General features: G+C 48.7%; 1 protein-coding gene across 10 annotated transcripts in view; it reads left to right on the top strand.

Moving 5' to 3' along the window:
* Window positions 1-27,882, top strand: part of ZRANB3 (zinc finger RANBP2-type containing 3) — an 894,936-nt gene that overhangs the window by 817,804 nt on the left and 49,250 nt on the right. For all 10 annotated transcript variants that reach the window (XM_063933768.1, XM_063933769.1, XM_063933776.1 and 7 more), the window contains one exon: window positions 13,673-13,774. In XM_063933768.1, the coding sequence (XP_063789838.1) occupies window positions 13,673-13,774 (102 nt within the window). The remainder of the gene's footprint in view (window positions 1-13,672; window positions 13,775-27,882) is intronic.

Here is a 27,882-nt window from a genome sequence, read left to right on the forward strand (position 1 = left end):
ATTCTGGCATCGAGAGTAAGTGCGATGTCCATATCTGCCAGAAGAAGTTTATGGACGCGACAGTGGTCAGGTGATGCGGATTCCAAACGGCATATGGAAGTATTGCCGTATAAAGGGGAGGAATTATTTGGGGTCGGTCTATCGGATTTGGTGGCCACGGCAACAGCCGGGAAATCCACCTTTTTACCTCAGGTCCCCTCCCAACAGAAAAAGACACCATCTTTTCAGCCGCAGTCCTTTCGTTCCTATAAGAACAAGCGGGCAAAAGGACACTCATATCTGCCCCGAGGCAAAGGAAAAGGGTAAGAGAGTGCACCAAGCAGCTCCCTCCCAGGAGCAGACGCCCTCCCCGGCTTCTACAAAGCCCTCAGCATGACGTTGGGGCTTTACAAGCGGACTCAGGGGCGGTGGGGGGTCGACTCAAGAATTTCAGCACACAGTGGGCTCACTCACAGGTGGACCCCTGGATCCTGCAGGTAGTATCTCAGGGTTACAGGTTGGAATTCGAGAAGTCTCCCCCTCGCCGGTTCCTAAAGTCTGCTCTGCCAACGTCTCCCTCAGACAGGGCGACGGTATTGGAAGCCATTCACAAGCTGTATTCTCAGCAGGTGATAGTCAAGGTACCCCTCCTACAACAGGGAAAGGGGTATTATTCCACACTATTGTGGTACCGAAGCCGGACGGCTCGGTAAGACCTATTCTAAATCTGAAATCTTTGAACCTGTACATACAAAAATTCAAGTTCAAGATGGAGTCACTCAGAGCAGTGATAGCGAATCTGGAAGAAGGGGACTTTATGGTGTCCCTGGACATCAAGGATGCTTACCTGCATGTCCCAATTTGCCCTTCACATCAAGGGTACCTCAGGTTCGTGGTGCAAAACTGTCATTATCAGTTTCAGACGCTGCCGTTTGGATTGTCCACGGCACCTCGGGTCTTTACCAAGGTAATGGCCGAAATGATGTTTCTTCTGCGAAGAAAAGGCGTATTAATTATCCCTTACTTGGACGATCTCCTGATAAGGGCAAGGTCCAGAGAACAGCTGGGGGACGTAGTAGCACTAACCCAAGTAGTGCTGCAACAGCACGGGTGGATTCTGAATTTTCCAAAATCTCAATTGACCCCGACGACACGTCTGCTGTTCCTGGGAATGATTCTGGACACGGTTCAGAAAAAGGTGTTTCTTCCGGAGGAGAAAGCCCGGGAGTTATCCGAACTTGTCAGGAACCTCCTAAAACCAGGAAAAGTGTCTGTGCATCAATGCACAAGAGTCCTGGGAAAAATGGTGGCTTCTTACGAAGCGATTCCATTCGGCAGATTCCACGCACGAACTTTTCAGTGGGATCTGCTGGACAAATGGTCCGGATCGCATCTGCAGATGCATCAGCGGATAACTTTGTCTCCACGGACAAGGGTGTCTCTTCTGTGGTGGTTGCAGAGTGCTCATCTGTTAGAGGGCCGCAGATTCGGCATACAGGACTGGGTCCTGGTGACCACGGATGCCAGTCTGAGAGGCTGGGGAGCGGTCACACAGGGAAGAAACTTCCAGGGAGTGTGGTCAAGCCTGGAGATGTCTCTTCACATAAATATACTGGAGCTAAGAGCGATTTACAATGCTCTAAGCCTGGCAAAACCCCTGCTTCAGGGTCAGCCGGTGTTGATCCAGTCGGACAACATCACGGCAGTCGCCCACGTAAACAGACAGGGCGGCACAAGAAGCAGGAGGGCAATGGCAGAAGCTGCAAGGATTCTTCGCTGGGCGGAAGATCATGTGATAGCACTGTCAGCAGTGTTCATTCCGGGAGTGGACAACTGGGAAGCGGACTTCCTCAGCAGACACGATCTACACCCGGGAGAGTGGGGACTTCATCCAGAAGTCTTCCACATGATTGTGAACCGTTGGGAAAAACCAAAGGTGGATATGATGGCGTCCCGCCTCAACAAAAAACTGGACAGGTATTGCGCCAGGTCAAGAGACCCTCAGGCAATAGCTGTGGACGCTCTGGTAACACCGTGGGTGTTCCAGTCAGTGTATGTGTTTCCTCCTCTGCCTCTCATACCAAAAGTACTGAGAATTATACGGCAAAGGGGAGTAAGAACGATACTCGTGGCTCCGGATTGGCCAAGAAGAACTTGGTACCCGGAACTTCAGGAGATGCTCACGGAAGATCCGTGGCCTCTACCTCTAAGACGGGACCTGCTTCAGCAGGGACCGTGTCTATTCCAAGACTTACCGCGGCTGCGTTTGACGGCATGGCGGTTGAACGTCGAATTCTAAGGGAAAAAGGCATTCCGGAAGAGGTCATCCCTACCCTGGTAAAAGCCAGGAAGGAGGTGACTGCACAACATTATCACCGCATTTGGAGAAAATATGTTGCGTGGTGTGAGGCCAGGAAGGCCCCGACGGAGGAATTTCAACTGGGTCGATTCCTACATTTCCTGCAAACAGGATTGTCTATGGGCCTCAAATTAGGGTCCATTAAGGTTCAAATTTCGGCCCTGTCGATTTTCTTCCAGAAAGAATTGGCTTCAGTTCCTGAAGTCCAGACTTTTGTAAAAGGAGTACTACATATACAGCCCCCGGTTGTGCCCCCAGTGGCTCCGTGGGATCTTAATGTAGTTTTGGATTTTCTCAAATCCCATTGGTTTGAGCCACTCAAATCGGTGGATTTGAAATATCTTACATGGAAAGTAACCATGCTACTGGCCCTGGCTTCAGCCAGGAGAGTGTCAGAATTGGCGGCTTTATCGTATAAAAGCCCATATCTGATTTTCCATTCGGACAGGGCAGAACTGCGGACGCGTCCTCAGTTTCTGCCTAAGGTGGTTTCAGCGTTTCACCTGAACCAGCCTATTGTGGTGCCTGCGGCTACTAGCGATTTGGAGGATTCCAAGTTGCTGGACGTTGTCAGGGCATTGAAAATATATATTTCAAGGACGGCTGGAGTCAGAAAATCTGACTCGCTGTTTATACTGTATGCACCCAACAAGCTGGGTGCTCCTGCTTCTAAGCAGACGATTGCTCGTTGGATTTGTAGCACAATTCAACTTGCACATTCTGTGGCAGGCCTGCCACAGCCTAAATCTATCAAGGCCCATTCCACAAGGAAGGTGGGCTCATCTTGGGCGGCTGCCCGAGGGGTCTCGGCATCACAACTCTGCCGAGCAGCTACGTGGTCGGGGGAGAACACGTTTGTAAAATTCTACAAATTTGATACCCTGGCTAAAGAGGACCTGGAGTTCTCTCATTCGGTGCTGCAGAGTCATCCGCACTCTCCCGCCCGTTTGGGAGCTTTGGTATAATCCCCATGGTCCTGACGGAGTCCCAGCATCCACTAGGACGTCAGAGAAAATAAGATTTTACTTACCGATAAATCTATTTCTCGTAGTCCGTAGTGGATGCTGGGCGCCCATCCCAAGTGCGGATTGTCTGCAATACTTGTACATAGTTATTGTTACAAAAAAATCGGGTTGTTATTGTTGTGAGCCGTCTGTTCAGAGGCTCCTACGTTTGTCATACTGTTAACTGGGTTCAGATCACAAGTTGTACGGTGTGATTGGTGTGGCTGGTATGAGTCTTACCCGGGATTCAAAATCCTTCCTTATTGTGTACGCTCGTCCGGGCACAGTATCCTAACTGAGGCTTGGAGGAGGGTCATAGGGGGAGGAGCCAGTGCACACCACCTAGTCCTAAAGCTTTTATTTTTGTGCCCTGTCTCCTGCGGAGCCGCTAATCCCCATGGTCCTGACGGAGTCCCAGCATCCACTACGGACTACGAGAAATAGATTTATCGGTAAGTAAAATCTTATTTTTTTTTCTTTTTTTGAATTTTTTCATACTTAACGATCCACGTAAACTACGATTGGAACGGTAAAGTGTGCCGAGCGAACCGGTAGCGGAGCGAAGGCACCATGCCCGAAGCTCGGGAGCCATGCGAGGGGACGCGGTGCACTAATTTGGGATCCCGGTCACTCTACGAAGAAAACGACACCAAAAAAAAATAAAAAATCCTCATGTCGACCTTTAGACCTGTCGACCTAGCACATGTCGACCTAGAAACCCTGTCGACCTTCCATCCATGTCGACCTAGTGACTGTCGACCTATAGTGGTCGACCTAAACATTGTCGACCTAGACACTGTCGATTTGATGAACCACACCCTACTAAAACAGAGATAATTAACACAACAAGGTTCTGGTTGAAGATTAAAATGTTAAAATATATATATGTTCTTAAAGTCTGCCAGATTCATTGACTATAACGGCCCCATGCCACACTCCACTCTATGCTTACCATAACAGAGTGTTAATACTTCTCTTCTGTGATCTTCCCATTCACGTGTCAGCATGGAGAGGACTGCGATGTGGCCTCATTCTAGCCATAGCCCCATTGATTATGGTGTCTGCAAAGCATGTAAAGTTTGTTTCTCATACGTCCTAGAGGATGCTGGGGACACCAAAAGAACCATGGGGGGTATAGACGGGATCCGCAGGAGACATGGGCACTTTAAGACTTTGAAAAAGGGATGTGCACTGGCTCCTCCCTCTATGCCCCTCCTCCAGACTCCAGTTTTAGAATTGTGCCCAGTGAGACTGGACGCCCTACAGGGAGCTCTACTGAGTTTCTCTGAAAATACTTTTTTGTTAGGTTTTTTATGTTCAGGAAGGCTGCTGGCAACAACCTCCCTGCTTCGTGGGATTAAGGGGAGGGAAGTATGACCCTCTTCTAGTGAGTTCAAGGGCTCTGCTTCTGGCTACAGGGCACCATTAGCTCCTGAGGGTTTGATCACTGGGTACACTCAGATGCTCGCTCCCACAACCGGCCGTCACCCCCCTTACAGAGCCAGAAGTCAGGTGAGTAAAAGAAGAAAGAAGACTTCAGTGATGGCATTTCCCTGAGGTACCGCGCAGTGTATGGATGCTAAGCTCCCGCTCACATGCACAGCACTACTGGGTGCAGGGCGCGAGGGGGGGGGGGGCCGCGCCACGGCGCGGGCAGCTTAAGATACCTCAGCAAAAGTCTGGCAAGGGAACATTAGTGCTAGATACTGTCTTAACCCCCGCCAGTATATTCTGTATTATAAAAGAGCGGGACGGAAGCACGCCATTAAGGGGGCAGAGCTTCGTCCCCACAGCTCACTCGGCGCCATTTCCTCTCCGCTGGCTGCAGAGACGCTGGTCCCTCACACTGCTGAACAAGTATCAGTGCTGAAACACACTACCCGGCTTTTGCCGGCCGGGAAAAAGCCGGACGGCTTTTTCCCGTGCCGGCATTGTAGTTAACAGTGTGAGGGCTAGGGTCCCTTCACACTGCACGGCCCCGGCCCGGCTGCCGGGTTGCAGCCGGGTCTCACCACTGGAAGGTCCGGCGGCCGGGCGGCCGCCGGGCCGTCTTTGGAGCCAGTAAACCATGTGTGTGAAGGGGAGCTTTCACACACAACGTTTTTTTCTGAAGCCGTGTCTGATGCTGCACATGCGCACAGCATCACACACGGCTCAAAGCCGTCCTGTGTGAGCGACTCTGCCGGTTTCTCCTGGATGGCAAAAAGCCGGACAAAGGGCTGAACAGGTTATTTGGTGCAATATTATATAATATAAAAGCACTACAGGTCTGGGGCATTTCAGTTAACGCTGGTGACCCATTGATTTGGCGCTGGGTGTGAGCTGGCAAATGACCTCTTTATCTGACAGGCTTCTCTGTGGGTCTGTCCCCTATATGCCCAGTGTGTCTGTGAGTGTTTATTACACGTGTGTCGGCATGTCTGAAACTGAGTGCTCTTCACAAGAGGAGACTGTATTAGAGACGCAAAAGGCGGTGGGGGTGACCGTGTCGGCACCGCCGACTCCTGATTGGGTAAATGTATTGAATGCTAATGTAGCTCGTATTAGTAAAAGATTGGACAAGTCTGAGTCTCAGACCTAAGCTTGGAAGAAATCCGTGGAAGAGATGTTGTTACAATTTCAGGTCCCCTCGGGGTCACAGAAACGTACGTTTACCCAGTTGGCAGACACTGATTCCGACACGGACACTGATTCCAGTGTCGACTATATTGATTCCAGATTAGATCCAAAATTGGCAAAGAGCATTTAGTACATGATTGTGGCTATTAAAGAGGTATTGCATATTACTGAGGACCCTGCTGTTCCGGATAAAAGGGTCTGTATGTTTAAGGAAAAGAAACCTTATTTAACGTTTCCTCCCTCTCATGAACTGAATACTTTATTTGGGAAGATTTCCTGACAGAAGATTTCAGATTCCCAAAAGGATTCCGGTAGCTTATCCGTTTCCCACGGGGGATAGGGAAAAGTGGGAGTCACCACCCATTGTGGATGAGGCCCTATCGCGGTTGTCTAAAAAGGTGGCTCTTCTGTCACCTGACACGGCAGCCCTGAAAGACCCTGCAGATCGTAAGCAGGAAGCTACGTTAAAATCCATTTATACGACCACAGGGACACTACTCAGACCGGTCATTGCCTCGGTGTGGGTGAGTAGTGCTATTGAAAAGTGGGCAGATAACTTGTCATCTGACATAGATACCCTGGATAGTGATAACATCCTCTTGACGCTGGGTTATATCAAGGACGCAGCAGTTTACCTGAAAGAAGCTGTGAGGGATATTGGCCTTTTGGGATCAAAGGCCAATGCCATGGCTGTCTCAGCTAGATGAGCGTTGTGGATTCACCAATGGAATGCTGATGCTGATTCCAAGAAAAGTATGGAGTCTCTACTATATAAAGGTAAGGCCTTATTTCTCATACGTCCTAGAGGATGCTGGGGACTCCGTAAGGACCATGGGGTATAGACTGGATCCGCAGGAGACATGGGCACACTAAAAAGACTTTGACTTGGTGTGAACTGGCTCCTCCCTCTATGCCCCTCCTCCAGACCTCAGTTAGACTTTGTGCCCAGGAGTGACTGGACACACACTAGGGGAGCTCTACTGAGTTTCTCTGAAAGACTTTATGTTAGGTTTTTTATTTTCAGGGAGACCTGCTGGCTACAGGCTCCCTGCATCGAGGGACTGAGGGGAGAGAAGTCAGAACTACTTCTTCTTAGTTCAAGGGCTCTGCTTCTTAGGCTACTGGACACCATTAGCTCCAGAGGGTTCGATCACTTGGTTCGCCTAGCTGCTTGTTCCCGGAGCCGCGCCGTCACCCCCCTCACAGAAGCCAGAAGAAAGAAGCCGGGTGAGTATGTGAAGAACAGAAGACTTCAGTGACGGCAGAAGACTTCGGTAATGGAGGTAAGCGCAGCGGTAGCGCTTTGCTCCATGCTCCCACACACCAACGGCACTCACTGGGTGCAGGGCGCTGGGGGGAGCGCCCTGGGCAGCAAGTTACTGGTCTTCTAAAAAAGGACTGGCATAAAGAGCATATTCAGTGCCTGGGCACCGTGTCCCATACCCGCGCCAGTATAAAGCAGCGCGCCATTGCTCCCGCGCCGACGGCTTACAGGGTTGCTGCGCCCTGGGCAGCAGTATATAGCTTTTCTTAAGGGTGGCTACGCTATATACAGTGTGTGGACACTGTATAGGGACCCCCGCAGAAATAAAAAAACGCTATTACTAGCGGGCTGAAGCGCGCCGAGCTGAAGCTTAGCCCTCACAACACTTTCAGCGCCATTTTTCTCTTACGTCCTAGAGGATGCTGGGGACTCCGTAAGGACCATGGGATAGACGGGCTCCGCAGGAGACATGGGCACTAAAAATGAACTTTAGGTATGGGTGTGCACTGGCTCCTCCCTCTATGCCCCTCCTCCAGACCTCAGTTTGATCCTGTGCCCAGAGGAGATTGGGTGCATTACAGGGGAGCTCTCCTGAGTTTCTCTGAAAAATAATTTTGTTAGGTTTTTTATTTTCAGGGAGCACTGCTGGCCACAGGCTCCCTGCATCGTGGGACTGAGGAGAGAGAAGCAGACCTACTTAAGAAATAGGCTCTGCTTCTTAGGCTACTGGACACCATTAGCTCCAGAGGGAGTCGGAACGCAGGTCTCCCCTCGCTGTTCGTCCCAGAGCCGCGACGCCGTCCTCCTCGCAGAGCCGGAAGATAGAAGCCGGGTGAGTATAAGAAGAAAAGAAGACTTCATAGGCGGCAGAAGACATCAGATCTTCCCTGAGGTAAGCGCGCAGTGGTAACGCTGCGCGCCATTGCTCCCACACACTACACACACTAGCGAGCACTGATGGGTGCAGGGCGCAGGGGGGGCACCCTGGCCAGCAATAACCACCTCTAAATCTGGCATTTATGAGATTAGAGGCTGCGGAGGCAGTAATTCTATAAATCCCCCGCCAGTTTAGTGATACTTTGAGCGGGACCGAAGCCCGCCGCTGGAGGGGGCGGAGCTTGGTCCCTCAGCACTAACCAGCGCCACTTTCTCCACAGAGATCTGCAGAGAAGCTGGCTCCCCGGTCTCTCCCCTGCTGAACACGGTGACACAGGGCTGAAAAGAGGAGGGGGGGCACTTGTAAGGCGCAGTGAGTGTATTACACAGTAATTTAATATAAAAGCGCTATTATCTGGGACATTATTTTCCAGTGTCAGTTGGCGCTGGGTGTGTGCTTGGCATACTCTCTCTCTCTGTCTCTCCAAAGGGACTTATTGGGGAACTGTCCCCTTATAACTATATCCCTGTGTGTGTGGGGGTGTCGGTACGAGTGTGTCGGCATGTCTGATGCGGATGGCTCAGCTAAGGAGGATGTGGAGCAGATGATTGTGGTGTCTCCGTCTGCAATGCCGACTCATGATTGGATGGACATGGGGAATGTTTTGAATGCAAAAGTGACCTTATTACATAAGAGACTGGACAAAGCAGAGTCCAGGGAAAAAGCAGGGAGTCAATCCACGGCTTCGACTGGGTCACTGGGCCCTTCTGGGTCTCAAAAACGTCCCCTATGCCAAATAGCAGACACTGATACCGACACGGATTCTGACTCCAGTGTCGACTACGATCATGCGAGGTTACACCCAAGCTTGATACCCTAGACAGGGATACCGTTTTATTGACCTTAGGTCACATTAAAGACGCAGTCTTGTATATGAGGGACGCTCAAAGAGACGTTGGGCTACTAGGTTCGAGAGCCAACGCCATGGCGATTTCTGCTAGGCGAGCCCTGTGGACCCGCCAATGGACGGGTGATGCCGACTCAAAGAAGCATATGGAGGTTTTGCCATACAAAGGTGAAGTTTTATTTAGGAAAGGTCTCGCGGACCTGGTTGCCACAGCTACCGCGGGTAAATCTACCTTTTTGCCTTTTGTTCCCCCACAGCAAAAGAAAACTCCACAATATCAGATGCAGTCCTTTCGGTCGCATAAGTCCAGAAGAGGTCGGGGCTCATCTTTCCTCGCCAGAGGTAAGGGTAGAGGGAAGAGAGCACCTTCTCCGGCTGGTTCCCAGGAGCAGAATTCCTCCCCGGCTTCTACTAAATCCACCGCATGACGCTGGGGCTCTACTGAGGAAGTCCGCACCGGTGGGGGCACGTCTTCGACTCTTCAGCCAGGTCTGGGTTCTGTCAAACGTGGATCCTTGGGCGATGGATATTGTATCCCAAGGCTACAAACTGGAATTCGAAGATGTGCCCCCTCGCCGATTTTTCGAGTCGGCCTTGCCAGCTTCTTCCCCAGAGAGGGAAGTAGTGTTAGCTGCAATTCAAAAGCTGTGTCAACAGCAAGTAATTGTCAAGGTTCCCCTAGTCCAACAGGGGAAAGGGTACTATTCGACCCTGTTCGTGGTCCCGAAGCCGGATGGTTCGGTCAGACCCATTTTAAATCTAAAATCCCTAAACCTCTACTTGAAAAAGTTCAAATTCAAGATGGAATCGCTCTGGGCTGTGATCTCCAGTCTGGAAGGGGGGGATTTTATAGTGTCACTCGACATAAAGGATGCATACCTTCATGTCCCCATATATCCTCCTCATCAGGCGTACCTGAGATTCGCTGTACAGGACTGTCATTACCAGTTTCAGACGTTACCGTTTGGGCTTTCCACGGCCCCGAGGATTTTCACCAAGGTGATGGCGGAGATGATGGTGCTCCTGCGCAGGCAGGGAGTCACAATTATCCTATACTTGGACGATGATCTGATAAAAGCGAGATCGAGAGATCAATTGCAGAAGAGCGTGTCGCTCTCCCTGAGAGTGCTACAACAACACGGTTGGATTCTCATTCTGCCAAAGTCACAATTGATTCCAACGACTCGATTATCATTCCTAGGCATGATTCTGGACACGGAACAGAAGAGGGTTTTTCCCCCGATGGAAAAAGCCCAGGACCTCCAGAACATGGTCAGAGACTTGCTGAAACCAAAAAGAGTGTCTGTTCATCAATGCACTCGAGTTCTGGGGAAAATGGTGGCAGCCTACGAGGCCATCCCCTTCTGCAGGTTTCATGCAAGGACGTTTCAGTGGGACCTCCTGGACAAGTGGTCCGGGTTCCATCTACTAATACATCAGAAGATAAGCCTGTCCCCCCAGACCAGGGTGTCTCTTCTGTGGTGGCTGCAAAGTGCTCACCTTCTAGAGGGTCGCAGGTTCGGCATTCAAGACTGGGTTCTGGTGACCACGGACGCGAGCCTCCGAGGATGGGGAGCAGTCACACAATGAAGAAATTTTCAGGGGCTACGGTCAAGCCAGGAGGCTTGTCTTCACATCAACGTACTGGAATTGAGGGCCATATACAACGGCCTACGACAAGCGGAAAATCTTCTTTGCGACCTACCGGTACTGATTCAATCAGACAACGTCACAGCCGTGGCTCATGTAAACCGCCAAGGCGGGACAAGGAGCAGAGTGGCAATGGCGGAAGCCACCAGGATTCTTCGCTGGGCGGAAAATCACGTAAGCGCTCTGTCAGCGGTCTTCATTCCGGGAGTGGACAACTGGGAAGCAGACTTCCTCAGCAGACACGATCTCCATCCAGGAGAGTGGGGACTTCATCAAGACGTTTTACAGAGATAACAAGTCTTTGGGGAATTCCTCACATAGACATGATGGCGTCACGCCTTAACAAGAAGCTTCGGATGTATTGTGCCAGGTCAAGGGACCCTCAGGCAGTAGCGGTGGACGCCCTGGTGACACCTTGGGTGTTTCAGTCGGTGTATGTGTTCCCCCCTCTTCCTCTCATATCAAAAATATTGAGAATCATAAGACGAAAAAGAGTGAAAACAATCCTCATTGTTCCAGATTGGCCTCGAAGGGCCTGGTATTCAGATCTTCAGGAGATGCTCACAGAAGATCCATGGCCTCTTCCTCTCAGGGAGGACCTGTTACAACAGGGGCCCTGTGTGTTCCAAGACTTACCGCGGTTACGTTTGACGGCATGGCGGTTGAACACCGAATCCTAGCTGGGAAAGGTATTCCGGAGGAAGTCATCCCTACTCTGATAAAGGCTAGGAAGGAGGTGACGGCAAAACATTATCACTGTATCTGGAAGAAATATGTTTCTTGGTGTGAAGCCAAGAATGCTCCTACGGAAGATTTCCATCTGGGCCGTTTTCTCCACTTTCTACAGACAGGAGTGGATATGGGCCTAAAATTAGGCTCCATTAAGGTACAGATTTCGTCCCTGTCTATTTTCTTTCAGAAGGAATTGGCTTCTCTCCCAGAAGTCCAGACTTTTGTAAAGGGAGTGCTGCACATCCAGCCTCCTTTTGTGCCCCCAGTGGCACCTTGGGACCTTAACGTGGTGTTACGGTTCCTGAAGTCTCACTGGTTTGAACCTCTTCAAACGGTTGAATTGAAGTTTCTCACTTGGAAGGTGGTCATGTTGTTGGCCTTGGCATCTGCCTTGTCTCACAAGAGCCCATATTTGACCTTCCATGTGGATAGAGCAGAGTTGAGGACTCGTCCTCAATTTTTGCCTAAGGTGGATTCTTCATTTCATATGAACCAACCTATTGTGGTGCCTGTGGCTACGGGTGACTTGGAGGATTCCAAGTCCCTGGATGTAGTCAGGGCCTTAAAGATCTATGTAGCCAGGACGGCTCGGGTTAGGAAAACAGAAGCACTGTTTGTCCTGTATGCAGCCAACAAAGTTGGCGCTCCTGCTTCGAAGCAGACTATTGCTCGCTGGATCTGTAACACGATTCAGCAGGCTCATTCTACGGCATGATTGCCGTTAACAAATTCGGTAAAGGCCCATTCCACTAGGAAGGTGGCCTCTTCTTGGGCGGCTGCCCGATTTGTCTCGGCTTTACAGCTTTGCCGAGCAGCTACAGTACCTGGTCAGGTTCAAACACTTTTGCAAGTTTTATAAGTTTGATACCCTGGCTGATGAGGATCTTGCGTTTGCTCAGTCGGTGCTGCAGAGTTGTCCGCACTCTCCCGCCCGGTCTGGAGCTTTGGTATAAACCCCATGGTCCTTACAGAGTCCCCAGCATCCTCTAGGACGTAAGAGAAAATAAGATTTTAAACCTACCGGTAAATCTTTTTCTCCTAGTCCGTAGAGGATGCTGGACGCCCGTCCCAGTGCGGACAAAATCTGCAAGGCTTGTTTATAGTTGTTGCTTACATAAGGGTTATGTTACAGTTGAGATCAGTCTTTAGCTGATACTGTTTTTGTTCATACTGTTAACTGGTTGCGTATATTCCAGGTTATACGGTGTGGATGGTGTGGGCCGGTATGAATCTTGCCCTTAGATTAACAAAATTCTTTCCTCGTATTGTCCATCTCCTCTGGGCACAGTTTCTCTAACTGAGGTCTGGAGGAGGGGCATAGAGGGAGGAGCCAGTGCACACCCATTCTAAAGTTCTTTATAGTGCCCATGTCTCCTGCTGAGCCCGTCTATACCCCATGGTCCTTACGGAGTCCCCAGCATCCTCTACGGACTAGGAGAAAAAGATTTACCGGTAGGTTTAAAATCTTATTTTTTCCCCCCTATCTACAGCGCAGAGACTTGCTGCAAATGCAGTGGCATACCCTCCAACTGTACCTTTTTGGCAGGTACAATACCTTTTTTTTTATGGTCTGTACCGATTTATGGCTCTCCAAACCTCCATTGAAAGTATAGGAAATGGGCGTGGCCACGTCCCCTTTTCGATTTTGTAGCGATTTTATGTGTAAATTGTTGGAGGCTATGTTGCTGCAGATGCAGTGGGCCTATTTTGGGGTGTGGGCCTGGAGGTGCTGCTCCATAAGCCCCATTGTTAACCCTGCTCTGGGAACACGCAGCATCCAAACGGCAGAGCCTCCCATTGGATGTAACCTGTGTGGGAGGGCGTTTCTCACCCAATAAGCTGTGGACTGGTTGTGATAGACCTGCCACTAATTCAATGAGAGCTCCTAGCCACGCCCAGCGTTAGACACACAGACACAGAGTCACAGATCTGGGCTATTATATAGGTGAATATGGCTTCTGGAAGTGATTACTCTTCATTCTACTCACCAACACCGCCAGCAAAAACAGAATGTTCCTAATATTAAAACTTAGTCTTCAGAAGAATCCTGTATACAGAATCAGGACATCCCTAATCAGAATTTTCTTTTTTTAAATAGTTTTCATAAATTTAGATTATATTCTGATTTGTGTGAATAGGACAAAGATTTCTAGATATACAGTATTCGTCACATTGTTCACTGCTGTAGCATCTGAGAAGCACTCACACGCATCTTAATTATCAAGAAATCACATCTCTGTACTGCTTTATTAAACTCGTAAACCTGTGTTTATCTCATTAGGATGGAGAACCATTGAACTATAATTTCATTCCTTTGGATATTAAATTGGAAAACTGGGATGATTTACCCGAAGCAATGCAGCAAAGACCAAACAAATCTTTGGTAAGATAACTCATTTGTAAAGTGGGTTAATTAGTGATACTTTCATGTACTGTGTTGGAATGATTCTTAAATTCTATGCAAGAAGACAGGGAGGTTATTTCAATGGGGTTAGAATTGCTCAGAAGTTGTGTGCTCCAACTCTGTTTTAATAGTTTTTATAAGCCTTTGACTGTTGTACCGGATCTCCGAGCTATATAAATACCATACCAAAATACATTTTACAAGTTCTAGAGCAGAATTCAAATAAGATGTAATAGAAATTATTTCTGCCGCGGGGTACACTGTGTTCCACAGGGAAACATTGGGGTGTAGAGATGGATCTTGATCTGAGGCACCAACAGGTTAAAGCTTTCAGACTGTCCCAGGATGCATTGCGGGGCCTCATCTATGGCCTCCAGGCACTGGAGCTCAGTTCTAGAGTTGGTGCCTGCATCAGGCAGGTCACTGAACACGGGTGCTGTGAAAAAAGGCTAATTAGAAGACTTCAAGGGCCGCAGCACTTCATATGTCATTCTGACAAACTGTGCTGTGGCTCCATCACCTCCCCAGCGGCGTTGCATATTCCCGCTGGCCTGGTTCCTGGGTACTTGCGGCGGAGGTGCTCCGGTTCACAGGCACACCACCGCAGCGCTCTCCTGGATTGCAAGGCCGCTCAGTGTTGGAGCAACACAGGGAAAAGGTAACCCACCATTAATTCGCGTTCTGGTCGTGGTCTCAGGAGATGGACTGCGACGCTGGCGTGGACACTGTGGCCATGCAGGGACCCCACTATATCCACTAGGGCAGCGGAGCACAGGTCAGGATATTAGTATATCCAGTTTAACAGGCTCCATAGTACCCGGTGGTGAGGACCAGCATAGGGGATAAGGCGCTGACCTGTAGCCCCTCCCCCAGCTCCAGGCGCCATCTACTACAAGTATTCCCACCCTGGAGCTGCCTCACACTCCCCTTCACTCCCTGACTGAGACTTTGGGCTCCATCTAACACATACCCTAGGGACTTGGTGAGTCAGGGTACCATATATATAAGTACACAGTATTTACAGCTCGAGTACTGTACTGTGTTGTTCAGTCACCTCATACTGCATTTATTCTCTGTTTAAGTTATTGATTTTACTGTCCTATAAATAGGGAATTTATTTGCATGTAATTTTTGGTGTCTGGCTCTGTCGTACTGCTAAGCTCTGAGTTTACATTATTTATAATGTCTGACATTCAGGGCAGGAAATCCGCGGACGCTCCTGCACAAGGCAGCGCATGCGCCGCGGATTTACCTTAGGGAGAAGCTTCACATGTGCTCATGCCTAATACATCACAGGCAGCTCCTAACCAGCCCGCAGCCCTTTGGGGCAATCAAGAGTTTCTCTGGGCGACGTTCTCATAGATGCTTAATTCGCTTATGACACGTCTCCCTCCCCCTATTGGTCCTCCGGTGGCTTTTCAGCCACAGATCGTCCCGGTGGTTAATCCTCCCTGGGCGGATGCTCTGTCTACCCAGATACAACAATTAAACCAGTCTTTGGTTAGTCAAAAATCTACCCCACGTCCATCTGGTGTCAAGTTTTTTTTTTTAAACGGGCCACTTCCTCCTCCCAATCCACTAACGTCTCAGAGGATACCTCTGATGAGGTTTGGGAGTATACTGACCCGTCAGACACTGATACAGTCGCTTCTGACGAGGAATCTACACCGCAAGTTTATGTTGCTGAACTAGTAGACGCAATTAAGCTGATTCTACAGCTAGATGATGCAGAAGAACCCACTGCTGCATCTAAGAAACCTGATACGTTTAAAAGACAGAAGGTAGCTAAAGTAGCTTTTCCGCATTCTGGCTTTTTGGTAGACGTACGTCAGGAACCCTGGTCATCCCCTGGAAAGAAATTCTCTCTATCCAGAAAAATGTTAGCTTGCTTCCCTATCCCTACCGAGCTGTGTATCAAATGGGAAACTTCTCCTCTGGTGGATTCCCATGTCACACGTCTAGTGGTGTCATCTACTCTTCCTGTCACCACTGTCACCTCTCTGAAGGAACCGATGGATAAGCGTGTGGAGGGATGCCTGAAGTCTATTTATCAACTCATTGGTGCTATACATAGACCCACTATTGCAGCCTCCTGGGCTGCCAAAGGAATTGAGCAATGGGTTCAGGCATTAGAGTGATATTTTTGACACAGTCAGACAATATCTGTCTCATATTACTGCAGCTTCTCAGTATATTCTGGAAGCGTCCACAGAGGCAGGTATAATGGTGGCCAAAGCATCGATTACATCCATTCTGGCACGCCGTATTCTGTGGTTGAGGTCCTGGAAAGTGGACCTGTACTCCAAAAAGACTTTGGAGGTACTTCCTTTTAAGGGAGACATTCTATTTGTAGATGGTCTTAATGCCATATTGACTGAATTAGCCACTGCTAAGACTGCATTTCTCCCTGCCACTGCTCCTTGTACACAGAAGGCAAAAGGTACCACTTTTCGTTACTTTCGTCCTCAAGGAAAGGCAACGGGTCAGGTATTCTCGAGACATTCTCGAACCTCCAAAACCACCAAGCCCAAACCAAAACTATCCTGCGCTGCCTGTCAACCTGCTTCCAAGCAAGACAAACCTGCTGCATGACGGGACGGGCCTCCCCCTGGGGGACCTCAGGGTGGTTGGCCGACTTCTTCAGTTCACCCAAGTGTGGTTACAGACCACTTCAAATGCCTGGGTACGAAAAGTTGTCTCTCATGGGTATGCAGTCTCGTTCAAGAGACGTCCTCCTCACCAGTTCTGCACAACGGTAATTCCTTCAGACCCGTTAAAAGTGCAGGCTCTACACCTGGTTGTACGCTCACTCCCAGAGACAGGAGTGATAGTGCCAGTACCTCAATCCCAACGGGGCGGAGATTACTATTCGACCCTGTTTCTTGTTCCGAAACTGAATGGGTCCTTTCGGCCAATACTCAACCTCAAGTCACTGAACAAATTTGTGAGAGTGTCCAAGTTCATGATGGAAACACTGCGCTCCATTGTACTGGCCATGGATCCCGGAGACTTCATGGTATCCCTGGATATACAGGATGCTTATCTGCATATCCTTATTGCTTTATCACATAAGCAATATCTGCGATTTGCTATTGGCAACCTTCACTATCAATTCCAGGCCCTACCATTTGGACTGGCCACAGCTCCACGGATTTTCACCAAAGTTATGGCCATAATGACATCTACGCTGTCAGGGAGTCAGGATCTTACCGTATCTGGTCGGTTTGCTGATTCTGGCAAATTCCCACGATGTCCTCCTCAGTCATCTTCAATTGACAAAAACCTTCCTACAAGCACACTCAGAGCATGGTGCATCTAGGGGCACTACTGGACATACACCGTCAAAGGTTGTTTCTGTCCCCAGAGACATTCTTGAAACTTCAGGACAGGATCAGATACGTCCTCTCTCGCCCAAGGGTGTCGATACACTCGGCGATGCAAGTACTAGGCCTCATGTTGTCGGCTTTTGACATGGTAGAGTACGCTCAATTTCATTGCCACCCCTTACAGAAGTTGATTTTTCACAAGTGGGACGGCCTGCTTCATTGGATCAGGTCTCAGATGGTCACTTTGACTCATGCCCTGCCTCTGATACAGAACAGGCCTGTTCAAGTGTGATCAGACAACACCACCACGGTGGCATACATAAACCATCAATGCGGCACTCGAAGCTGCATGGCAATGTTTGAAGTGTCAAAAATACTTTGATGGGCGGAACGCCACCTGCCAACAATATCGGCAGTGTTCATTCTGGGAGTCCTCAACTGGGAAGTTGACTTCCTCAGTCGTCAGGACGTGCATGCCGGAGAGTGGAGCCTTCATCAGGAAGTCTTTCAACTCCTAGTGGACAAGTGGTGTCTACCAGATGTAGACCTGATGGCATCTCGACACAATCACAAGGTTCCGGTCTTCGGATCAAGAACAAGGGACCCTCAAGTAGTGTTTGTGGACGCACTGGCAATTCCATGGAACTTTCGGCTGACCTACATGTTCCCTCAAGTGTCACTCCTTCCCAGGGTACTTCGGAAGTTCAAGCAAGAAGGAGGAATGCTAATTCTAGTCGCTCCAGATTGGCCCAGACGGCACTGGTTCTCAGACCTGCAGGGTCTCTCGACAGAGCGTCCTCTTCTACTTCCTCAACGACAAGACCTTCTCGTTCAGGGCCCCTATGTCTACCCAGAACTGGCCAGACTGGCTTTGACAGCATGGCTCTTGAAGCTTTGCTCCTGAGAGCCAAGGGGTTCTCTGAGGCGGTCATCCAAACCATGATAAAGGCCCATAAACCGGCTTCTGCGCGGATTTATTATAGAGCTTGGAATTCTTACTTCACATGGTGTGCTGCTAAGAAGTATGATGCTTGCAAATTCAGTACTGCGAAGCTTCTTCAGTTTTTGCAACAAAGCCTAGACTTGGCCTCCATCAAGGTTCCTATATCTGCCTTGTCGGTGTGGTTTCAGAAGAAAATCGCGTCTATATCTGACGTTCATACATTCACTGATGGTGTGTTGAGGATTCAGCCTCCCTATGTCCCTCCTGTGGCTCCATGGGATTTGTCTGTTGTCCTGAATGCCCTGCAAGAGTCCCCATTTTAACCTCTTGAGTCAGTGGACCTTAAGTGGCTCACAGCCAAGGTCCTATTTCTGCTGGCTATCTGCTAGAAGGGTATCGGACTTAGGCGCTTTGTCCTGTCGTCCACCTTTTCTGATTTTTCATCCTGACAGGGCTGTTCTTCGAACTCACCCTGGTTATTTACCTAAGGTGGTGTCATCTTTCCACCTTAACCAAGAGATTGTGGTACCGGCCTTCAAACTCTTCTGGTTTGTCCTCCAAAGAAAAGTCTTTTGATGTGGTACGGGCTCTCCGTATCTATGTAGATAGAACTGCCGCTATCAGGAGGTCAGATACCCTGTTTGTACTGTTTTGTTTTCACAAACATGACTGGCCTGTGAATAAGCAAACCTTGGCCAGATGGATTAGAATGGTGATTGCACAAGCCTATGCGCAGGCTGGTCTCCCAGCTCCTGCTGCTATGAAAGCCCATTCTACTCTGTCGGTTGGACCTTCTTGGGCGGCCCGCCGTGGCGCGTCCGCAGAACAATTGTGCAAGGCGGCTACGTGGTCCTCAGTGAAAACGTTCATCAGGTTTTATGCCTTTGATACTTCCGCCTCTCAGGATGCTTCCTTTGGACGCCGGGTTCTTATACCCGCTAAGATGCGTCCCCTCCCTTGTGGAACTGCTTTAGGACATCCCCGATGTTTCCCTGTGGAACACAGTGTTCCCCACTGCAGAAAAGCAGATTTATGGTAGACTTACCATTGTTAAATCTCTTTCTGCGAGGTACACTGGTCGCCCACCCTGATGCACTTAGCTTCTTTGGGTTGGTATAGCATTAACTGCCAGTCACTACACGTGTCGTGAGAATGTGGTTCTGTGTGGCTAACGTGCAATGTCTAGATACCTGCTGTTGCATTGGACTGGTTAACTAAAACTGAGCTCCAGTGCCTAGAGGCAGGGTTATATAGATCAGGCCCCGCAATGTATCCTGGGACAGTCCGAAAACTTTAGCCTGTTGGTGCCTCGGATCAAGATCCATCTCTACTCCCCAATGTTTCCCTGTGGAACCCAGTGTACCTCGCAGAAAGAGATTTAACAAAGGTAAGTCTACCATAGATCTCCTTTTCCAGTGCTATAGAATATGACTTAGAGAGGCCCACTCAAGGGGGGGATTCCTGCCAAGCTCAACTACATGTCTTTTTCTTGTAACCTTTCTTCAAATCCTATGCACTAGTGTCTTAATATTCATTAGGCATTGGGTGCTTGTTTAGTTGTACTCTTAAGGTGCATACACACGGTGAGATATGGTCTATGCCCGATTTTGACTATGCAATTTCCCTTGAACTCCCACAGAGCCCAGAAGCATCGATATTGTCTATACACACGGTGCGATATTGGCTATGTGCGATTTTGACTATGGCATACTTTGAACTAGATAGTCAAGATTGACATGCATGTGCAGTCTATTTTTTCTTGTGATACCGATCCCGCGTGGCTGCGTATCGGTATCGCAAGCTGTGTACACATGGTGCGATTTGCACTAATTTTCCTTTACGATTTTGACTATATAGTCCAAATCGTAAGGTTACATTGCACGGTGTGTCTGCCCCTTTACACTTGCTCTGTTATTGTGTAGTTGTAAGATGAAATGGGAGACAAAAGACCAGACAAGACAAACCCTAGACTAGACTACAGTTCTGACAGTTGAAGTGCTGACCCATAATTATATGAAACAAATAACCTGCCAAAAAATAATGTATTTACCCCTGATATTTTGTACGGTGAAATAAAAAATTCCAAAGTTTTCTTTCTTAATTCATTGTAACTAAAAACTAACATTTTCTTCTTGCATTTCTAATACAACCTGATCATTGGTGGTCATTCCGAGTTGTTCGCTCGGTAATTTTCTTTGCATCGCAGCGATTTTCCGCTAACTGCGCATGCGCAATGTTCGCACTGCGACTGCGCCAAGTAAATTTGCTATGCAGTTAGGTATTTTACTCACGGGATTACAAGGTTTTTTCTTCGTTCTGGAGATCGGAGTGTGATTGACAGGAAGTGGGTGTTTCTGGGCGGAAACTGGCCGTTTTATGGGAGTGTGTGAAAAAACGCTACCGTTTCTGGGAAAAACGCGGGAGTGGCTGGAGAAACGGAGGAGTGTCTGGGCGAACGCTGGGTGTGTTTGTGACGTCAAACCAGGAACGACAAGCACTGAACTGATCGCACTGGAAGAGTAAGTCTCGAGCTACTCAGAAACTGCAAAGAAATTTCTATTCGCAATTTTGAGAACCTTTCGTTCGCAATTTTGATTAGCTAAGATTCATTCCCAGTAGGCGGCGGCTTAGCGTGTGCAATGCTGCTAAAAGCAGCTTGCGAGCGAACAACTCGGAATGAGGGCCATTATGCAGTGCCCCTGCTGCCTCCCTGTGTTGGCACAGATGGTCACTGTTGCTGACACAGATATGGGTCTTGGCATTCTAATCCAGGACAGTTTGCCTCCTTATTCAGCCTCTATTTGACACTTTTCTCCAGTTACTCATCTAGTACCATGTATAAGTGTGTTGTAGATCTTGATCACTTTGTCTGGGGCAGGATTTATTGTATGCCCTATTCTGATTTTCTAGATTTGGCATCATAACTGTCCCAGGGAAGATCTGCCCTGGAACAATGCTCAACCTGCTGTCATGGAGGCTAGTCTTCTTTAGTTACCCTAAGATAGAAGGGGCCACTCTATGTTGCCTTCTGCTAGCTCTGATTTTATTTCTGCTAGATTGGCTGAACCACAAATGGCAAAAGCCTTTGCAAAGTGCCTGGGCAGTCTTTTCAAGCTGTCCTATTGATTCAATAGTGTCGGATCACTTGTCAGCAGGAGCTCTCTCTTGTCAGTGGGCTGATAATGCCCCTTTTCCTTTCAGGCTTAGAATTTGACTCTGAGGGACTCCCTACATATCTGGGTTCTGACTCTGATCAAAACCTATGAAAGCTCAAACTATACAGTTAAAGATACTATTTTTAATGTCATTATTATTACATAGTTATTGGCACCACAAAGTGTACACAGTGCTCTATACACAATAGACATTAAACCCAGTTACATAGCATAAATTCATAGCAAGAAAACAAAACATTACAATAATACCATGGACATGGAGGGCTTAGGACAGAGCCAAGAGTAGACCAACTTGCTGTAGCTGGTGGTCGCATGGGGTGAGGCTATAACTCTCAATGATCATGTACACATTTTGTAGACAAGCAAATGGAATCAGGTGTTGCAGAGGATTTCAGTTTTACTTTTTAATAGCGGACAGAAAGGGAAGATCACAGAGGTAGTTGAAGGTTGCAAAATACTACCCTGGGACGAGATGAGATACAGAGTTAATAACAGACTTTAGGATCCTTATTTCATCACATTGATATTGAAGGTGATCACCAGGCATTAACCAGTAATATTCCCTCATCCCTGGACGACATAATTATTTCTGCAGGGGTTTTCCCTGGTGGTCACACATGATCACCAGACAAAAGCATTTCATGTGTCTCAACCCTGTTTCTAAGAAGGATAACCCTGAGTTTGCGGTTGCCAAGATGGAGAAAATTAAGCCCTTTTCATGCTTTCTCCCTGATTATCCTGGTTTGTAAAAAGTTATACAGTGTTTTAGTTGAAAGGTGTGGGGCTTAATGATGTAAATTCACAGTATGATCATGATCAAACCTCCTGCGTCTATGTGTCAACTAAGGGTTAAACTCTTTAGGAAATGTGTTGTTGCTCCCCACTTGGACCCTTACATTGCTTAATAGCTCTATCCTGGATTTTTACTTTCCACAGTACCAACAAGGGGGGTAATTCCAAGTTGATCGCAGCAGGAAATTTTTTAGCAGTTGGGCAAAACCATGTGCACTGCAGGGGAGGCAGATATAACATGTGCAGAGAGAGTTAGATTTGGGTAGGTTATTTTATTTCTGTGCAGGGTAAATACTGGCTGCTTTATTTTTACACTGCAAATTAGATTGCAGATTGAACACACCACACCCAAATCTAACTCTTTCTGCACATGTTATATCTGCCTCCCCTGCAGTGCACATGGTTTTGCCCAATTGCTAACAGAATTCCTGCTGCGATCAACTTGGAATTACCCCCAAGATTCCTACCCACCCAGGGCTTACAGTCATTAGGTCAACAAGACTTAGGTTGACAGTCATTAAGTGGACCACTATTGGTCGACATGCACTAGGGCGACATGGTCATTAGGTCGACATGAGTTTTTCACATTCCTTTTTTCTCTAACGTCCTAAGTGGATGCTGGGGACTCCGTCAGGACCATGGGGAATAGCGGCTCCGCAGGAGACAGGGCACAAAAATAAAGCTTTAGGATTAGGTGGTGTGTACTGGCTCCTCCCCCTATGACCCTCCTCCAAGCCTCAGTTAGGTTTTTGTGCCCGTCCGAGCAGGGTGCAATCTAGGTGGCTCTCCTAAAGAGCTGCTTAGAAAAAGTTTTTAGGTTTTTTATTTTCAGTGAGTCCTGCTGGCAACAGGCTCACTGCATCAAGGGACTTAGGGGAGAGAATTTCAACTCACTTGCGTGCAGGATGGATTGGATTCTTAGGCTACTGGACACCATTAGCTCCAGAGGGAGTCGGAACACAGGTCTCACCCTGGGGTTCGTCCCGGAGCCGCGCCGCCGACCCCCCTTACAGATGCTGAAGATTGAAGGTCCGGAAACAGGCGGCAGAAGGCTCTTCAGTCTTCATGAAGGTAGCGCACAGCACTGCAGCTGTGCGCCATTGTTGTCACACACTTCACACCAAGCGGTCACGGAGGGTGCAGGGCGCTGCTGGGGGCGCCCTGGGCAGCAATATTTAATACCTTTATGGCAAAAGAATACATCACATATAGCCATTGAGGCTATATGTATGTATTTAACCCATGCCAGATATCTAAATCTCCGGGAGAAAAGCCAGCCGAAATAGGGGGCGGGGCTTATTCTCCTCAGCACACAGCGCCATTTTCCTGCTCAGCTCCGCTGTGAGGAAGGCTCCCAGGACTCTCCCCTGCACTGCACTACAGAAACAGGGTAAAACAGAGAGGGGGGGCATTTTTTGGCGATATTTTGATATATTTAAGCTGCTATAAGGAACAACACTTATATAAGGTTGTTCCCATATATATTATAGCGCTTGGTTGTGTGCTGGCAAACTCTCCCTCTGTCTCCCCAAAGGGCTAGTGGGGTCCTGTCTTCGATAAGAGCATTCCCTGTGTGTCTGCTGTGTGTCGGTACGTGTGTGTCGACATGTATGAGGACGATGTTGGTGTGGAGGCAGAGCAATTGCCGATAATGGTGATGTCACCCCCCAGGGAGTCGACACCGGAATGGATGGCTTTGTTTATGGAATTACGTGATAATGTCAGCACATTACAAAAATCAGTTGACGACATGAGACGGCCGGCAAACCAGTTAGTACCTGCCCAGGCGTCTCAGACACCGTCAGGGGCTGTAAAGCGCCCTTTACCTCAGTCGGTCGACACAGACCCAGACACAGACACTGAATCTAGTGTCGACGGTGATGAAACAAACGTATTTTCAAGTAGGGCCACACGTTATATGATCACGGCAATGAAGGAGGCTTTGCATATCTCTGATACTGCAAGTACCACAAAAAGGGGTATTATGTGGGGGGTTAAAAAACTACCTGTAGTTTTTCCTGAATCAGAGGAATTAAATGATGTATGTGATGAAGCGTGGGTTAACCCAGATAGAAAAGTGCTAATTTCAAAAAAGTTATTAGCATTATACCCTTTCCCGCCAGAGGTTAGGGCGCGCTGGGAAACACCCCCTAGGGTGGATAAGGCGCTCACACGCTTATCAAAACAAGTGGCGTTACCGTCTCCTGATACGGCCGCCCTCAGGGATCCAGCTGATAGGAGACTGGAAACTACCCTAAAAAGTATATACACACATACTGGTGTTATACTGCGACCAGCCATCGCCTCAGCCTGGATGTGCAGTGCTGGGGTCGTCTGGTTGGATTCCCTGACTGAAAATATTGATACCCTGGATAGGGACAGTATTTTATTGACTATAGAGCAATTAAAGGATGCTTTCCTTTATATGCGAGATGCTCAGAGAGATATTTGCACTCTGGCATCGAGAGTAAATGCGATGTCCATATCTGCCAGAAGGAGCTTATGGACGCGACAGTGGTCAGGTGATAGTCAAGGTACCCCTCCTACAACAGGGAAAGGGGTATTACTCCACGCTATTTGTGGTACCGAAGCCGGACGGCTCGGTAAGACCTATTCTAAATCTGAAATCTTTGAACCTGTACATACAAAAATTCAAGTTCAAGATGGAGTCACTCAGAGCAGTGATAGCGAATCTGGAAGAAGGGGACTTTATGGTGTCCCTGGACATAAAGGATGCTTACCTGCATGTCCCAATTTGCCCTTCACATCAAGGGTACCTCAGGTTCGTGGTGCAAAACTGTCATTATCAGTTTCAGACGCTGCCGTTTGGATTGTCCACGGCACCTCGGGTCTTTACCAAGGTAATGGCCGAAATGATGATTCTTCTGCGAAGAAGAGGCGTATTAATTATCCCTTACTTGGACGATCTCCTGATAAGGGCAAGGTCCAGAGAACAGCTGGAGGACGGAGTAGCACTAACCCGACTAGTGCTGCAACAACACGGGTGGATTCAGAATTTTCCAAAATCTCAGTTGACCCCGACGACACGTCTGCTGTTCCTGGGAATAATTCTGGACACGGTTCAGAAAAAGGTGTTTCTTCCGGAGGAGAAAGCCAGGGAGTTATCCGAACTTGTCAGGAACCTCCTAAAAGCAGGGAAAGTGTCTGTGCATCAATGCACAAGAGTCCTGGGAAAGATGGTGGCTTCTTACGAAGCGATTCCATTCGGCAGATTCCACGCACAAACTTTTCAGTGGGATCTGCTGGACAAATGGTCCGGATCACATCTGCAGATGCATCAGCGGATAACCTTATCGCCACGGACAAGGGTGTCTCTTCTGTGGTGGTTGCAGAGTGCTCATCTGTTAGAGGGCCGCAGATTCGGCATACAGGACTGGGTCCTGGTGACCACGGATGCCAGTCTGAGAGGCTGGGGAGCGGTCACACAGGGAAGAAACTTCCAGGGAGTATGGTCAAGCCTGGAGATGTCTCTTCACATAAATATACTGGAGCTAAGAGCGATTTACAATGCTCTAAGTCTGGCAAAACCCCTGCTTCAGGGTCAGCCGGTGTTGATCCAGTCGGACAACATCACGGCAGTCGCCCACGTAAACAGACAGGGCGGCACAAGAAGCAGGACAGCAATGGCAGAAGCTGCAAGGATTCTTCGCTGGGCGGAAGATCATGTGATAGCACTGTCAGCAGTATTCATTCCGGGAGTGGACAACTGGGAAGCAGACTTCCTCAGCAGACACGATCTACACCCGGGAGAGTGGGGACTTCATCCAGAAGTCTTCCACATGATTGTGAACCGTTGGGAAAAACCAATGGTGGATATGATGGCGTCCCGCCTCAACAAAAAACTGGACAGGTATTGCGCCAGGTCAAGAGACCCTCAGGCAATAGCTGTGGACGCTCTGGTAACACCGTGGGTGTTCCAGTCAGTGTATGTGTTCCCTCCTCTGCCTCTCATACCAAAAGTACTGAGAATTATACGGCAAAAGGGAGTAAGAACGATACTAGTGGCTCCGGATTGGCCAAGAAGAACTTGGTACCCGGAACTTCAAGAGATGCTCACGGAGGATCCGTGGCCTCTACCTCTAAGACGGGACCTGCTTCAGCAGGGACCGTGTCTATTCCAAGACTTACCGCGGCTGCGTTTGACGGCATGGCGGTTGAACGCCGAATTCTAAGGGAAAAAGGCATTCCGGAAGAGGTCATTCCTACACTGGTAAAAGCCAGGAAGGAGGTGACTGCACAACATTATCACCGCATTTGGAGGAAATATGTTGCGTGGTGTGAGGCCAGGAAGGCCCCCACGGAGGAATTTCAACTGGGTCGATTCCTACATTTCCTGCAAACAGGATTGTCTATGGGCCTCAAATTGGGGTCCATTAAGGTTCAAATTTCGGCCCTGTCGATTTTCTTCCAGAAAGAATTGGCTTCAGTTCCTGAAGTCCAGACTTTTGTAACAGGAGTACTACATATACAGCCCCCGGTTGTGCCCCCAGTGGCACCGTGGGATCTTAATGTAGTCTTGGATTTTCTCAAATCCCATTGGTTTGAGCCGCTCAAATCGGTGGAGTTGAAGTATCTTACATGGAAAGTAACCATGCTACTGGCCCTGGCTTCAGCCAGGAGAGTATCAGAATTGGCGGCTTTATCATATAAGAGCCCATATCTGATTTTCCATACGGACAGGGCAGAACTGCGGACGCGTCCTCATTTTCTGCCTAAGGTGGTGTCAGCGTTTCACCTGAACCAGCCTATTGTGGTGCCTGCGGCTACTAACGATTTGGAGGATTCCAAGTTGTTGGACGTGGTCCGGGCATTGAAAATATATATTTCAAGAACGGCGGGAGTCAGAAAGTCTGACTCACTGTTTATATTGTATGCACCCAACAAGATGGGTGCTCCTGCTTCTAAGCAGACCATTGCTCGTTGGATTTGTAGCACAATTCAACTTGCACATTCTGTGGCAGGCTTGCCACAACCTAAATCTGTCAAGGCCCATTCCACAAGGAAAGTGGGCTCATCCTGGGCGGCTGCCCGGGGGGTCTCGGCATTACAACTCTGCCGAGCTGCTACTTGGTCAGGGGCAAACACGTTTGCAAAATTCTACAAATTTGATACCCTGGCTGAGGAGGACCTTGAGTTCTCTCATTCGGTGCTGCAGAGTCATCCGCACTCTCCCGCCCGTTTGGGAGCTTTGGTATAATCCCCATGGTCCTTACGGAGTTCCCAGCATCCACTAGGACGTCAGAGAAAATAAGAATTTACTTACCGATAATTCTATTTCTCGTAGTCCGTAGTGGATGCTGGGCGCCCATCCCAAGTGCGGATTGTCTGCAATACTTGTACATAGTTATTGTTACAAACAAATTCGGGTTGTTATTGTTGTGAGCCGTCTGTTCAGAGGCTCCTACGTTTGTCATACTGTTAACTGGGTTCAGATCACAAGTTATACGGTGTGATTGGTGTGGCTGGTATGAGTCTTACCCGGGATTCAATATCCTTCCTTATTGTGTACGCTCGTCCGGGCACAGTATCCTAACTGAGGCTTGGAGGAGGGTCATAGGGGGAGGAGCCAGTACACACCACCTAATCCTAAAGCTTTATTTTTGTGCCCTGTCTCCTGCGGAGCCGCTATTCCCCATGGTCCTGACGGAGTCCCCAGCATCCACTACGGACTACGAGAAATAGAATTATCGGTAAGTAAATTCTTATTTTTTTTTTTACTTTTTCATACTTTACGATCCACGTGGACTACGATTGGGAACGGTAACCTGTGCCGAGCGCAGCGGTAGCAGAGGAAGGCACCTTGCCTTTGCTCGCCATCCAAGGGGATAC

This window comes from Pseudophryne corroboree, chromosome 7 (assembly GCF_028390025.1).
Source record: "Pseudophryne corroboree isolate aPseCor3 chromosome 7, aPseCor3.hap2, whole genome shotgun sequence".
Lineage (NCBI taxonomy): Eukaryota > Metazoa > Chordata > Amphibia > Anura > Myobatrachidae > Pseudophryne > Pseudophryne corroboree.